At 43.5% G+C, this 14,378-nt stretch overlaps 1 protein-coding gene and 1 long non-coding RNA gene across 3 annotated transcripts in view; one reads left to right on the top strand and one right to left on the bottom strand.

Moving 5' to 3' along the window:
• The window catches only part of NBAS (neuroblastoma amplified sequence), a 330,907-nt gene that overhangs the window by 306,321 nt on the left and 10,208 nt on the right, over positions 1-14,378 (top strand). For both annotated transcript variants that reach the window (XM_027556036.1, XM_027556037.1), the window contains 3 exons: positions 1,088-1,227; positions 5,340-5,478; positions 11,807-11,935. In XM_027556036.1, the coding sequence (XP_027411837.1) occupies positions 1,088-1,227; positions 5,340-5,478; positions 11,807-11,935 (408 nt within the window). The remainder of the gene's footprint in view (positions 1-1,087; positions 1,228-5,339; positions 5,479-11,806; positions 11,936-14,378) is intronic.
• LOC113901549 lies at positions 1,823-11,871 on the bottom strand. The gene is made up of 2 exons (XR_003513466.1): positions 11,785-11,871; positions 1,823-1,944 (listed from the first exon to the last, which is right to left on the bottom strand). It is a non-coding gene; the product is annotated as an uncharacterized LOC113901549 (long non-coding RNA).

Raw genomic sequence — 14,378 nt, forward strand, 5'->3', positions numbered from 1 at the left:
GTGAAAATTTAGAATTCATAGTATAACTTTTTCAGGTAGCTGCTTGGGATCAGAGCTGGGATGACCATCAAATCAAATATTTTGGGAACATGCATTAGTACAGACAGTTTAGCAAATACATAGGTAACATCCATTCTCATTATCCTTGCAAGGTATCATCTTGAGTCTAACATACCCAAATACAGAGGATGTGTTTTAAGAGAGGCTAGAAAACAGTAGAACCAGCTTTTGGCTTTCTTTATATTTAAAACTGCTTTCTAGCTTAAAAGAGCAAGTATTTTCTTCACAGAGGTGTTGGAATACATTACTGCCTTAATGTAAAACAAGTATTATTAGGTTATTCAGTGGGAGGAAAAAATAGTTTTTAATTGACAGACTTCTTTAGAAATGGAGCTGTGAATAAAAGATATTTTATCAACACTTTGATTTATAGCAAAAAATTTCCTTGTCATATATGCTTTGTGTGTGCTCAGTTGCTCAGTCATGTCACAAGACTTCTCTGTCCATGGGATTTTTTAGGCAAGAATACTGAAGTAGATTGCCATGCCCTCCTGCAGGGGATCTTCCCAACCCAGGGATTGACCCCTGTCTCCTGCGCTTCCCACGTTGCCAGGCAGAGTCTTTACAACTGAACCACCTGGAAAGCCCCAAATGTGCTTTAATAAAATCTTGAATTTTCAATTACAGAAATATTCTACACAGTATGAAGCAATGGCAGGATAATTTATTGGCTGACATTGAGTATGATGAACTGCTGTAGTCTCACGTGAAACTGAAGTGTATTTTTAAATGAGATACATTGAATGCAAATAAGTCAGTTCTACGAAAACTTACTTTTTTGAATTTAATTTGGTAAAGAATGTGGAGAACCTTCCTATGACTTCATTCTAAGCAAGGTTTAACATAAATGTTTGAAATTGGGTAAAACATAGAGCTTTTGAAGGTTTTGGGGGAGTAAAGTTAGGCGTTGTTGACAGTTTGTAAACATTTCTGAAAGAGCATGTAATCCAATAATCCAATTTGAGTTTTTCTGGAAAGCAATCCAGGAGGCTTTGCCATGGGTTTCAGGTGTGTGTTCCCTTCCCAGGTGGACGTATCTGACGTCGAGGATGAAGAGAAGCGTTGTGAGCTCTTCACGGAGCTGCTGGAGGCCAGTCACCGGGAGGTGGAATTCCAGCACCTGGTTTTGCTCCTGCAGGCTTGGCCGCCTATGAAACGGGAGTACACGTGAGTACTAACATACAGGTAGACTTTGGACACGACTGAGCGACTTCACTTTCACTTTTCCCTTTCATGCATTGGAGAAGGAAATGGCAACCCACTCCAGTGTTCTTGCCTGGAGAATCCCAGGGACGGGGGAGCCTGGTGGGCTGCCGTCTGTGCGGTCTCACAGAGTCGGACATGACTGAAGTGACTTAGCAGCAGTAGCAGCAGACTTCTTTTTAAAAATTTTTTATTTGTTTTTCAATTGGTTTCCACCAATTGCAATTTTATGTTGGTTTCTACTGTACAACAACTTGAATCAGTCATAAATACATATATATGTATGTATGTATATCCCTTCCCACCTGCGCCTCCGTCCCCTTCCCCCATCCCACCCTTCTGGGTTATCACAGAGAACCAGGCTGGGCTCCCTGTGTTATTTAGCAAGTTCCCATATAACAATTTTACACATGATAGTGTATATAAGTCAGTGTTGCTTTCTCAATTCATCCCACCCTCACCTTCCCCCGCTGTGTCCACAAATTCATACGCTACTAGATTCATCAATACCATTTTTCTAGATTCCATATATATGTATTAATATATGATATTTGTTTTTCTCTTCATGACTTACTTCACTCTGTATAAGAGACTCTAGGTTCATCTACCTCACCGCAACTGGCTCAGGTTCATTAAAGGTAGACTTCTTTTGTTTAGATTCTAGGTGTAAAAAATCAGTACCTGCAGGAGAGCCAATGAAAGAAGGATATAAAATCAGTATTAGCCTCTAGATGAAATTAGAATTATTTTTCTTGAAATATCACGGTTTCTTTCCATTTCTCCTTAGCCCTAAACACAAATATTTTGTTTAGAAATAGAGACAATGCTTGATGATAACATCTGGTTAAGGATATCAACAAAGGTTCCCAGGTGGCTCAGACAGTAAAGAATCTGCCTGCAATGTGGGAGACCCCAGTTCAATCCCTGGGTTGACAAGATCCCCTGGAGAAGGGAATGGCAACCCATTCCAGTATTCTTGCCTGGAGAATCCTATGGACAGAGTAGCCTGGCAGGCTACAGTCCATGGTATTGAAAAGAGTCACACATGACTGAGTGACTAACACACACACACATTTTTGCCAAAAAATGTTTTGATGTTCTTTTAACACGGCTTACAATGCTAACTTGAAAATCCATGGGGAATAAATCGCTAATTCCCGTTTTTTGACAGCACACAGTGTTATGTGCAGTTGACATATATTATCACTTCACACAGCAAAGCTACTGCAGGAAGGTGATGTTATCTAATTTTACAATGAGAAAATGGAAGCTCAGAAGTTAAATAACATCAGGCGTAACCTGGCCCCTAGGTGGAGGAGGCTGAGTTCCAACAGCTGCTGGAAGCTTCAGCCCATGCTGTCTCCTTGTGTCACGCTGACATTGGAGCCACATGGAGTAGTCACATAGTCCTTGCGCTACCAGCCACGGGTTTCTGTGGAAGACGTGGCCAGATCTCCTCTGAGCACATATGCTGCCTGTCATGAACCGCTGCTCCTTGCTGGCAGAAATCGAGAGTTTCTGCATCTGATCCAAATGCCTGGGGCAGGCCTCGTCTTTGCGTTCCTCCCGTGTCAGTGAGCACTCTGTACACCCAGGCCAGCACATGTCGTCCCACTTCAGACATCGCAGAAGGATTCTTTCCTGAAAATAAATTATTCCGTGAGCAGTTTAGGACTGCTAAAGAACATCTAGGCAGGCCTCTCCCCCTCGAATGAGACCGTTAGGAATTTATGAAGCAAACGGAGGAGAGGGTGTTGTGGTTTGCATTTTTAACCAAGTGTTTTCATAAGGGCATGCAGCAGCTGTTAGATCTCCATCTTCTGTGGCCGCGGTGGCAGGCTGACATGCCGATTTTGAGAGTAGGTTCTTCCCTTCACTCTTTGAAACTCTGCAGTACAAATTCTCATGTCAAAGAAACTTTAGTCTTTTCTTGTGACAGTCCCTTGAAACAGTATTTCCATTCGGTCCCCAATTATCTGGGCAGAGCAGCCTCAGGACCTGAGGGTGCTTGTTAAAAGCAGAGTCCCATGCTTGACTTGCTGAGTCCAACTCACAGGACCTGGGCATAAACTTCTTAGCAGCTCCTAGGAGACGGTAATGGAAAACAGAGGTGGGCCCCACTGGTTTAGACTGTCAGTACAGCTTCACTTTTTCAGAAAATCATTAGGGTTGAATTACTTCATTTCAACATATACTCAAAATGAATCTCTTAGTCCAGAGAGAATTTTTTAAATTCAAAATATGATACTTCTGGTAGATTAGTTAACTTTGGTTCTGCAGTTTCTGTAACTTGGAACACTGACCATCTCAAGTTACTCACCCTCAAGAAGCAAGCTCAGCTTCTCTTAAAACATTTACTGCATTTAAAACATTTAATGAATGCATTTATAAGCAAAAATAGGTTCATTTTCAAGATACAGTCTTACTTTGGTAGTCCTGTGTGAAACTTGTAAATTGCTATCCCGTGTTTGCTAACCTCCTTTATGAAATCATTAGCATTAGAACCAGTCATGAGTATCGTAACCAAGCATTAGTGATCCACCTAATCCTCGTACCACCTGTGTCTCTACCTAGAGATAACAAAGTGATAAATCAAGTCCGTTTCTGCTTCTTTCCTGGCTCATCATACAGTAAGAATGTATGATGGAATACCTGAAACGGGCGCTTTAAAGTACTTTTGAGTACTTTTTTCCCCTAGACAACCCAACGTATGACTCTAGGCTGTAGCACTTTCAAAGCAACCAAATCAGGGGAGTGGAGCGGGAGGGAAGGATTGCGTGGCAGCGGCTGAATGTCGCCAGTCAACACAGTCAAGTTCACAACTGAAGACAGCTTGATCCACGTGACTGCTGATTTATCAGTCCCCACTTTGGGTTTTTAGTTTCAGTCCCTTGTAGACCCTCGATCCATACAAGGAAAGCCTAATAGATTTGCATTCAGGAAGATCCATAGTGTTCCTCCAGAGTGTCACAGCTGGCTGGTGGAAATTCCATTCTGATAGTTGTTGTCAAAACCACTGGATGCGTTGTGTTGAGGAACCAGCATTTTTGCTGCACGGAGGCGGCCTGTTAGGGAAAACCCCTGGGGAGCTGGGTCCAGACTTGAAAGAGGAGAGCAGAGGGCTAGTCCCGAGTGTGTCTGAAGACGACTCCTCTGTCAACCAGACACTCTCCCGGGCTTTGTTTGCACCTGGAAATAAGCGGCATCCTTTGTCCTCACAGGTTGTTAGTTTGGGCTGAGACACGAAGGCTTTGCCAGAGGCTAGTTCTGTGGTATCCCCTCGTTGATGCACTTGCTGTTTTTCTCAGGCACAAGCAATGGAATTCTTTCAAGGGAGGGACCATCCTTGGGTACTCATTGTTTTCGAAGCTATAGCTGTGCTTTAATGAGGCAACAAACTCTTGATAAATAGTAAAATTATTGTACAATGTTGTAAGTAAATCAGTACCCCAGAATGAATGTGCCCTTCAGTTGTTTCTTGAAATATAAATCGTGATGTTTTTTATGAATTCAGAGTAGTGGTAGCCAGAGAAGGGAAACAAAAGACAAACTTTTGTGCTTTTACATCTCAGAAATAAGAATAATAAGATGTGCCTGCTATCGAGAGTGACACTTCACATGACAAGCACCATTCATTAAGTGACGCAAGAAAACATTAAATCGCTTTTTCACAGTGAAAAGAACCGAGGCCCAGAAAAGTTGGGTGCCCCCCCCATAAGCATATAACCAGGCTGAGAGTGTTTTAGTCATCTCCGTTGAGTCACCCAAGTAGCCAGGGAGCCAGAATGTCAGCCCGAATGGCTGGGCTTCGAACCTCCTGTGCCGGTCAGCGTCTACCCACTGCCCCCATGCTTCTGGGCGCTTGTCTACGCTACAGCAAGCTCTTTTCCCTCTGTTTGATGGGGTCTTTTCTCCAAGAGAGACAGAAAGAAATACATCATCCTGATTATGATTGCAGTTTACCAAAAGCATTTTACTTGAACAAGTGGGATTTCTTTTCTGTTTTTAAATTTCTTACCGCAATCATCCTAAGTCTCATTGTTTCGAATGCCTGCATTTTTCTCCCTTCAAACCAGCGTGACCAATAATCCATGGGTGAGACTGGCCACAGTGATGCTCACCAGATGTACAACGGAGAACAAGGAAGGGCTGGGGAATGAAGTTTTGAAACTCTGCCGCTCTCTGTATAACACCGAGCAGATGCTGCCTGCCGAGGTGAGTGGATGCTTCAAGTGGCTTTGCTGGGGGTCATCCCTTTCCTTCCCCACCTCTTTATTAGAAGCAGTATCAGCGACTGTGCTTGGGTAACGTTTCGCCTAAGTTATTGGTAGGTAAAGCGCGTAATCTGTAACAGATCAAGTGAAGAAGAGCGGTGCTGAAAGGATGCTTTGAGGTCTTTTTCTCTTTGTTGGAGCTCTGAAGCGGTTTTCTTTTCACAAGTCCCTCAGTAGAACCCAGTTTTCTGGGTTTTTTTTTTGGATGCCCTTTTATGTCTAACTCAAGTTTCTGTTGCAAGAGGTCGCGGTAGTTCAAGTGTCGTGTCTGCCTGACCCAGGACAGCTAGTAATGTAGTAGTTACGTTAGTGTTCCTTGGCGGGTAACCAGCCACTCTTGATTTTCATGTACTTTTTGACATCGTTGTAATAACATTGTATAACCACAATATTTATTCTCTGTAAACATGGTAAAAACACATGTTGACCTGTGTTCTCTATTTGGTCCCATAACACAACTGTCCCAGAGATATTTATGTTATGTATCCACATGCGCTGCTGCTGCTCAGTCACGCCAGTTGTGTCCGACTGTGTGACTTTATGGACTGCAGCCTGCCAGGCTCCTCTGTTCATGGAATTCTCCAGGCCAGAATACCAGAGTGGATTGCCATGCCCTTCTCCAGGGAACCTTTCCAACCCAGGGACCAAACCCGGGTCTCCTGTATTGCAGGCAGATTCTTTACCTCTGAGCCACCAGGGAAGCCCTATGCCATTATCCAGATGCTTAAATTTAATTTGTAGATTGCTCAAATAATATATTGCTGAGGCCAGATCCACGGCAGGGGCTGTAGCTAATATGTGCTTATTTTAGAATGTAAAATATATATATATTGGATCTGGCCTTAGCAATATATTATTTGAGCAATCTACAAATTAAATTTAAGCATCTGGATAATAGCATTAAGTTGATTAATTGATTAATTGATATATATAGATATTATTATATATTATAATATTATAATATATATTTTACATTCTAAAATAAGCACATAGCCACAGCCCCTGCCATGGATCTGGCCTCAGCAATATATTATTTCAGCAATCTACAAATTAAATTTAAGCATCTGGATAATGGCATTAAGTTGATTAATTGATTAATTGATATATATATTATAATATTATAATATATATTATAATGTATTATTATATATATAATAATATTATATATTTTACATTCTAAAATAAGCACGTATTAGCTACAGCCCCTGCTGTGGATCTGGCCTCAGCAATATATTATTTGAGCAATCTACAAGTTAAATTTAAGCATCTGGATAATGGCATTAAGTTGATTAATTGATTTTTGAGTTTTTACCACATAGGAGATAAACTTGAAAATGGAATTGTAAATATGATTTTTTGAGTCTTCATTGTAATCACGCAAGGAAAATGTTCTCATTATGAATGCACACTTAATGAATTGTTTTCTGAATGAAGGACTGGCTAAGTGTTTTTTGATTGAATTTAAAATATTGAGTCCGTTTGAAGATGTCTTCACCCACCAGAATGACAAAATTATTCTTTTAAATAATTAAAGTACCAACACCAAAAAGCAGCCCCCCTTACTCCGATAGCCTGTGGTTTCCTTGTGTCCACGCCCTCTTGACTGGTGGTCGGCTCTGCTGTGTTGTGAGCACCTGGAGAGTGGGAACCGTGGCTGCAGCGTCTCTGTTTCCGTCAACGCAGGATTCAGCAGACTGCAGAGTGGGGACTGAACACAGCTGGTTACCCCCACCAGGCTGAGTAAATAACGTGCTTTTCATCTTTGCCTTCACATGAGCTAAGATCGAACTCTGTTAGGTCGACTCCAGACGCCAGAAGTGTCCTGCTGTCAGTGCTACTGAATCTAGGTTAGGGAAGCATTACTTCAGATCACTGGACCTCCATTTTCCCATCTCTGAAACAAGGGGCAGACCCCGTGACGTCAGAGGGGGCTCTTACTCCGCTGCTCTGCCAGGTCTCATCCTGGGCGGAGTGTGAGCCGAGGCTGTCTGTTCTCTTCATCCTCAGCATGCAGTCCCCTGCCTCCCACAGGCCCATCGTTCTTTTGGGGTGAGGAGTGAAGTGCTGTACTGAGCCCCACTTTGAAGCACATCATTATCCCTCCTCTGATGTAATTTGATGAGATGAAACATCATTATCAAGAGTTCTTTTGCCACAGTGCCTTTTTTTTCTTTCATTTTTCTTGTGCTGCTCTATCTTTTAATTGGGTACGTATATAGATTTTTTTCCCCCCTAAGTATGCCATGATTGAAGGAACTTTGCAAATCCTCTGTTTGTATTAATCACTAAATGTGCTGAAATGTGAATTAGAATTGTTACAAAGGAAGGAACAGTCTGATGACAAAATGGAGATGTGTTGTTTATTTTCCCACCTTTGGAAATCACTTAGTCTCATTTCAGACTTCCGTAAGATTTAATGTCACTGTGACAGTAAAAGTATCCATGACTCTTCTTTTACTCCAGTACCTTTGGCTGCTCTGGTGCAGGGTGTGTGAAACGCGATGGCCTAATTATCTCCGACAGGACTTAAAGGGGCTTACTTTTTCCATCATCCCTGTTTCCCATCCCTCCCACCAAGTTCCCATATGTAGAGTTTGTTTTTTTTTTCCTTTATGACTTTCCATGACCGCCTGCTGCTGCTCATGGTACTTGTTTACTTATGGCCCTGGTGGTTGTGCCGATGGCAAATATGACCAGAAAGATAAAAGTCATTGTCTTGCACAGGTCATGAGTCTCCCAGTCTTGAAAGTTAGGCATCCTCCTTCCCGGCTTGTATTCATGGCAATACATGAACCATCCTCAGGAGTGGGGGATCTGTAGAACAGGAAATTGGCAACTTGGCATAAAACAAGCTCTTGGCATTTAGATTTAAAATTCCCCATCACAGCTATTTGTGGCAGCTCCCGAGGGTCCATGTGGAGGCACAGAGAGAAGTAGTGTTGCAGACGCCTTGGCTGGGTGCATGGGCGTCCGCCGCCTGGACGACCCCCCTTCTGCTTCTTAGTGTGATTGTTCACTCTCACGGTTGAGGCACTTCTGATGACGTCAAGAGCTTGATTTTTAGAATCAATGACCCCTATTCCGGCACACTTTGTGTTCCAGGCCCTTGCTGCGGGCCCTGGCACACCTTTAGGTGCTAGATCCACCCCCGGGCCAGCAGGAGGCAAGGACCTCGGTGGACCAGTCTCGCTCCTCTGACAACCATCAGCCACAGGGCCCAGGGCATCCCCCCGAGTCCCAGTCCACAGTGGGGACTGGCTTGCAGGACTCTGGCCGGGCTTGGGGCCCTGCCCAGCTACTCCTCTTCGTTCAAGGCTTCTCGCTGTTGTTCTGTGTCCTGATGGCCAGACAGCTTGAGCTGTGAAAGTGCCTTGCAAAGGGTTCCGTGGTTCTCTTTGCTCCTTTCACCTTTCCTGTAGCGCTCTAAATCCCTTTGTAAACATCCTAATAAACTGTCCTCTTGTAACACAGGGGAAAATGCCTGATGAGTATAGTATAGTACTTAATTACAAAGTATTTAGCCAGTAACTGTTCACTAAGATTAAAAAAACACTCAGTAGCTCTCATAAAATGAATTCTTCCATTCCTGGGTGTCCTTATCTGACTGTGGGGTACTAGCCATTATGCCTGCACAACAGGATTTAAAGGTGATTGCCATAAAGTTTCCATTGAAGCTTAGATCAGCTTAGTGATATGCTTATTCCGAATATTGCAAGTTCCTGAAAAATAACCTGTTTACCAATTTCTGATAACTTATAAGCAAATATGAGTGTTAAGAGAGGGATGTTATACAGATAATTTGAGGCTTCCCTGGTGGCTCAGATGGTAAAGAATCTGCCTGCAATGCAGGAGACCCAGGTTTGGTCCCTGGGTTGGGAAGATGCCCTGAAGAAGCGACTGGCTACCCACTCCACTAGTCTTGCCTGGAGAATCCATAGACAGAGGAGCCCGGTGGGCTACAGTCAGTGAGGTTGCAAAGAATTGAACACGACTGAGCAACTAACATTTCTTTCAAATAGCAAGCAAGTTTGGAATACAGAGAAGGAAAAACTTTCTTGCCCTCAAATGAGGCAGATAGATGAATGACCACAGTAATACAAGGTGGCAGATAATGTAGGAAATATCTGACGAAGTAGAGCCAGCATGTAGGAATGGCAAACCTGGGCCATCAGAGGTGCTGCCATGGGAAATAGGGTTTTCCTGTGCCTGTGTAAACTGAGACCCAAGGATGAGTTGAGAGTTGATCACACAGAGAGACAGCAGAGGTTGTATCCATCGTGTGCGAACACCCAGAGGTCTGTGAGAGCCCACTGCTCCCTGCTGGTAGCCACAGGCCACATGTGGGTACTAAAATTAAGTTTAAATTTAAAAAATGAAATGAAATTAAAGGTGTAGTTTCTCAGTGGCACTAGCCACATCTCGGATGCTCACAAGCCCCGACATGGTCCTCAGCTGCCCTGTGGGACAGCGCGAATGCAGAGCGTCCCAGGATGGGAGGAAGCCTTCCTGGGCGCTGCCTTTCATGAACTGTGCAGGATGGGGGAAGGGAGCCGTGGTTCCAGGGAGGCGGGCAGAGGAAACAGGTCAGTGCTGTTTGGGCTGGACTGCCACACACCCGAGTTTATGTTTCATCTTCCCGAATGGTTTTTGCAGGTTTTGGCATCCCAGGTTAAACGTCCACGTTTCTCTCTGGCCCAGATGCTGGGTGAGACCCCTGCGTGTGTTGCGTGTGCCATAAGGCACACAGAGCTCTTTTCTGAATTGGAGTCCTTGTTTGAAGCCCGCGTTTGGCAGAACTGTTTCCCTGCCAGTATTAATCTTGTGTGGCACAGTCTTCTAGTCTGGTTTCCAGCAGTGGCCTGCGGGGTGCACACTGAAGAAAGATCGTGAATGGAATTCCAAAGAGACCTTTACCCCAGACTTTAAATAGGAGCTTCGTTATGTCAGCCTTATTTTATCCACTCTTTATAATAACCTAAAATACTTAGGACAATACCATGAATGTAAGTTTTTCTTCTCTGATATGCTACTGTTGGCGCGTAGCACAAGAGTAGCAGGATCATCAGTCCTGCACAGGGCAGTGATTCTGTGTTCTTTCAAAAACAACCCTTGCTTTATGTAACGAGGTCGCACTCATTGTCTGGTCTTGATCCAAGTGTTCCGTTCTTCACAGCTAAAATCAGGACACCAAGGGAACGTGTAACTGGGCAGGGAGGAATAGCTTGAAAATTTATTTTCTATACTTTTATACTTTTGTTGTGAAGCATTATTATATTTATCTTATAGAAAAGGCTGCTCTCTGATGACAGATTCAGCCAGCATGAAAAAGAGCAGTAAACTAAAATTAAATTTCAGCTGTAAAGCTGAAATTAAAGTACATCTGTGGCGATCTGAATACATTTTCATTTTTCTGGACCACAGATAGTTTTCATGAAGAAGGAACATCTTGAGTATGTCAAGCATTCAGTTCACCTTGACATTAACTCTCAGTTCAGTTGCTCAGTCGTTTCTGACTCTTTGCAGGCCCATGGACTGTAGCCCGCCAGGCTCCTCCGTCCATGGGATTTCCCAGCAAGAATACTGGAGTGGTTGCCAGTTTCTACTCCAGGGGGTTTTCCTGACCCAGGGGTTTAACCCGAGTCTCTTGTGTCTCCTGCATTGGCAGGCAGATGTTTTACGACTCATGTCACCTGAGAAGTCTTGACGTTGACCATGAACAGGTTTTAAAATGTTTAAATTGCCGATTTCCTTTGTTATACTAAATTATAACTAGATCTTTGGGATAATATTAACAATCAATAATAGTTTTTGTTGTTAAGCATCTAGTATATGCTGAGCATTGAGCATCATTATTCACTAACACTTATTCTCACACACACGCAAAACACAAAATAGTAGATACAGTTACCTCCATTTTACTTGGGAGGAAACTAGGTCTCTGAGAGTTCAGAAAAATAAATTCCAGCCCTCTAACCATCCAGTGGGATCATAGCTATGCAGCCATTAAAATAGCAGTATTGTAGATGAATATGTGATACCAGAAAGATTTTATCAATTAAGATTGTGAATCGAGTGAAGCAGGTACCAAACCCTACATCAGAGTGGTCCTCTGTGTGTCTTTTGCATAGTCACCCCCCCCCTCACACACACACACACACACACACACACACACACACCCCCACCCCACCCCCACCCCCCTCCAGAATCGTGCCAGGGTTGTGATGCATTCCCTTTCCTTCTCACTCACAAAGTCGCCCTTGTGGTTCCAGGGGGTGAAGGAGCTGTGCTCGCTCCTGCTTGGTCAGGCCCTGCTGCTCCCGTCCCTGAAGCTTCTCCTGGAAAGCCCGGACGAACGTCTGCACACCATGGCCTTGGACCACATCACCGCCATCGCTAAGGTACTCCCCACCGAATTCACTCGTTCTTGCTTTGCAGAGACATGCATTGGTATTGCGGTTCTCATCAGTAACAATGGTGATTTACTCAGGACGGTTTTACTTACACTCTGACCACAATAGCTGTTTGTTTGTCTACAGTAGGTATTTGTGGTTTGCAGTAGATATTTGTTGACAAAACATTTTCTAAGCTCCTCCTGTGCACCACAGAGTGTATCTAGTGCCAAGAATGCAAATTCGGATCAGGATGCATTTTCTCTAGAGAAGCAGAGTATCGAGTCTCTTTAAGAAAATTTCAGAGCTGCCTAGGCACTAGAGGACTAGTCTTGCCACTTGAAATCTGGGACGAGGAGCTCCTGACATCAGGCAGATTCTCTGTGCCTGCATGTGTTTGGTTATGTACTAATTAAAGGGGAGAAGGAGTCCTGTTAATGGCACCAGCGGAAATCTCAAGCTTGAGTTTCCTCCGGCAGCCGACACCGCCACTGAAGCCCATCCTGGCTTGTAGAAATGGGAGCCAGTGCTGAGGCAAGAGAGTTCTCCCTGCAGGCTGGCTGCCTTATTATCGTGAAGATAATGTTTTTCAGGAAGAAACTTGCACTTCCCTTTTTAAATTTTACACATCAGGTGCTCAGAGTTGTGTTTCATTTCATACAATGAATTTGCATTGTATGATCCTTCTATGGGACGCTCACTCTTTCATCTGAAGTGTGTATGTGTGTGCTTTAACAACAGTTTAAGAGGATATCTTCTAGGGACCAGAGAAGGTAGGTGAATCCTAGGGCAAAGGTGCAGTGACGAGATAGATGAAAAGATGTCTTGGATTTATAGCTTTGTTAATGACAGGGGGTGCAGAAAGCAGGACGTAATTGCCTTTGGAAATAGTCATAATGAACAAGATAAGAAAACTGTCGTGCCTTTATTCATATTTTCAAAATAATGTAAAGTTTCTGTATAGATTTTATTTTTAAAAATGCCTTTCATTATCATTGATAATTGAGCATAATAGGGGCCTTTCTGGAAACTAGGCTGAAGTATGAAATTGAGGGGACTTGTCTAGCAGTGCCTCTCGGTGCTAAAATAAAAGTTGCATAATACTGGGATTTGCAAGAAACTGAGAGCTGCAGTAAGATTTTTTTTCTTAGCTGATTTTTTATTGGAGATCCAAGACATCAGGAAGAAGGGAGAGCTAGAGAAAATCAACTGCGTGCTGTCAGTGTTTTTCTTCCATCACCACCTTGTACACAGTATTCATATCTCTACTCAAGTATTTCCAATGGAACTTGCCATGGGCACCTTTGAGAATAAAACAGTAATATATTAAACATTGCTGTTCCCTGTTCATGCTGTGTAGAGCGTTCCTGATGCCCTCATGAATTCCCTAGGAGTACAGATCGGTTTTCATTGTAAAGATTCTTGATCACAAATGCATCAGTCAGAACTGCAACTAGAAGGGGAGCTTCCTAACTGAACCAGCCCTGCTGACTGCCTCACCGCCCCCCGACACACACATACTATCAAAATAAGAAACTGACGGGGATGTTGCCAACACCCAAGTCATTTATAAATGGTACTAGTTTGCCTTTGTAACACTTTATCTGCACATTTGATATGCAGTCTTGTGCTAAAACTCTGGATCTTGAATCATTTTGACTGTGGCTGGTTCAGCCAAGGTTGTGATGAAAACATCCGAAACCCCTGTGGCCTTCAGGTACAGAAATCAAAGCCAGAGGTGTAAACTGCTGAGGCGAGTCTGTTTCCTACCACTGAGACCCTTCTGGGAATTCAGTAATGACACTGACTTGTAACTTCTCTGCACTAAGATGAGCACTCATGTTAGGCTGGCCCATCTGTGACCTTCACATGTGTTCACGGAATATTTCGCATCCCCGAGGAACTAAAGTGATTTTTCCAATTTTTAAACGTTTTTTAACTTTTGTTTTGAGATAATTTTAAGCTCACATTCAGTCAGTCAGTTCAGTTGCTCAGTCGTGTCCAACTCTTTGTGACCCCATGAATTGTAGCATGCCAGGCTGTCCATCACCAACTCCCGGAGTTCACTGAGACGCACGTCCATCAAGTCGGTGATGCCATCCAGCCATCTCATCCTCTGTCGTCCCCTTCTCCTCCTGCCCCCAATCCCTCCCAGCATCAGAGTCTTTTCCAATGAGTCAACTCTTCGCATGAGGTGGCCAAAGTACTGGAGCTTCAGCTTTAGCATCATTTCTTCCAAAGAAATCCCAGGGCTGATCTTACATGACTTTAGTATCCTTATAACCAGGACATTAGCAGAGGTACGATCTCTGGACCTTATGCAGATTCCACAGTTTTAAGTGCCCTTGTGTGTGTCTGTGTGTGTCCATGTGTAAAGTTCTGTGCAGTATTGTCACATGGACATTCATGTGACCACAGTGAAGGCTGCTCATCTTTTCTCCATCTCTGTAAT

This window comes from Bos indicus x Bos taurus, chromosome 11, assembly GCF_003369695.1.
Source record: "Bos indicus x Bos taurus breed Angus x Brahman F1 hybrid chromosome 11, Bos_hybrid_MaternalHap_v2.0, whole genome shotgun sequence".
NCBI lineage: Eukaryota > Metazoa > Chordata > Mammalia > Artiodactyla > Bovidae > Bos > Bos indicus x Bos taurus.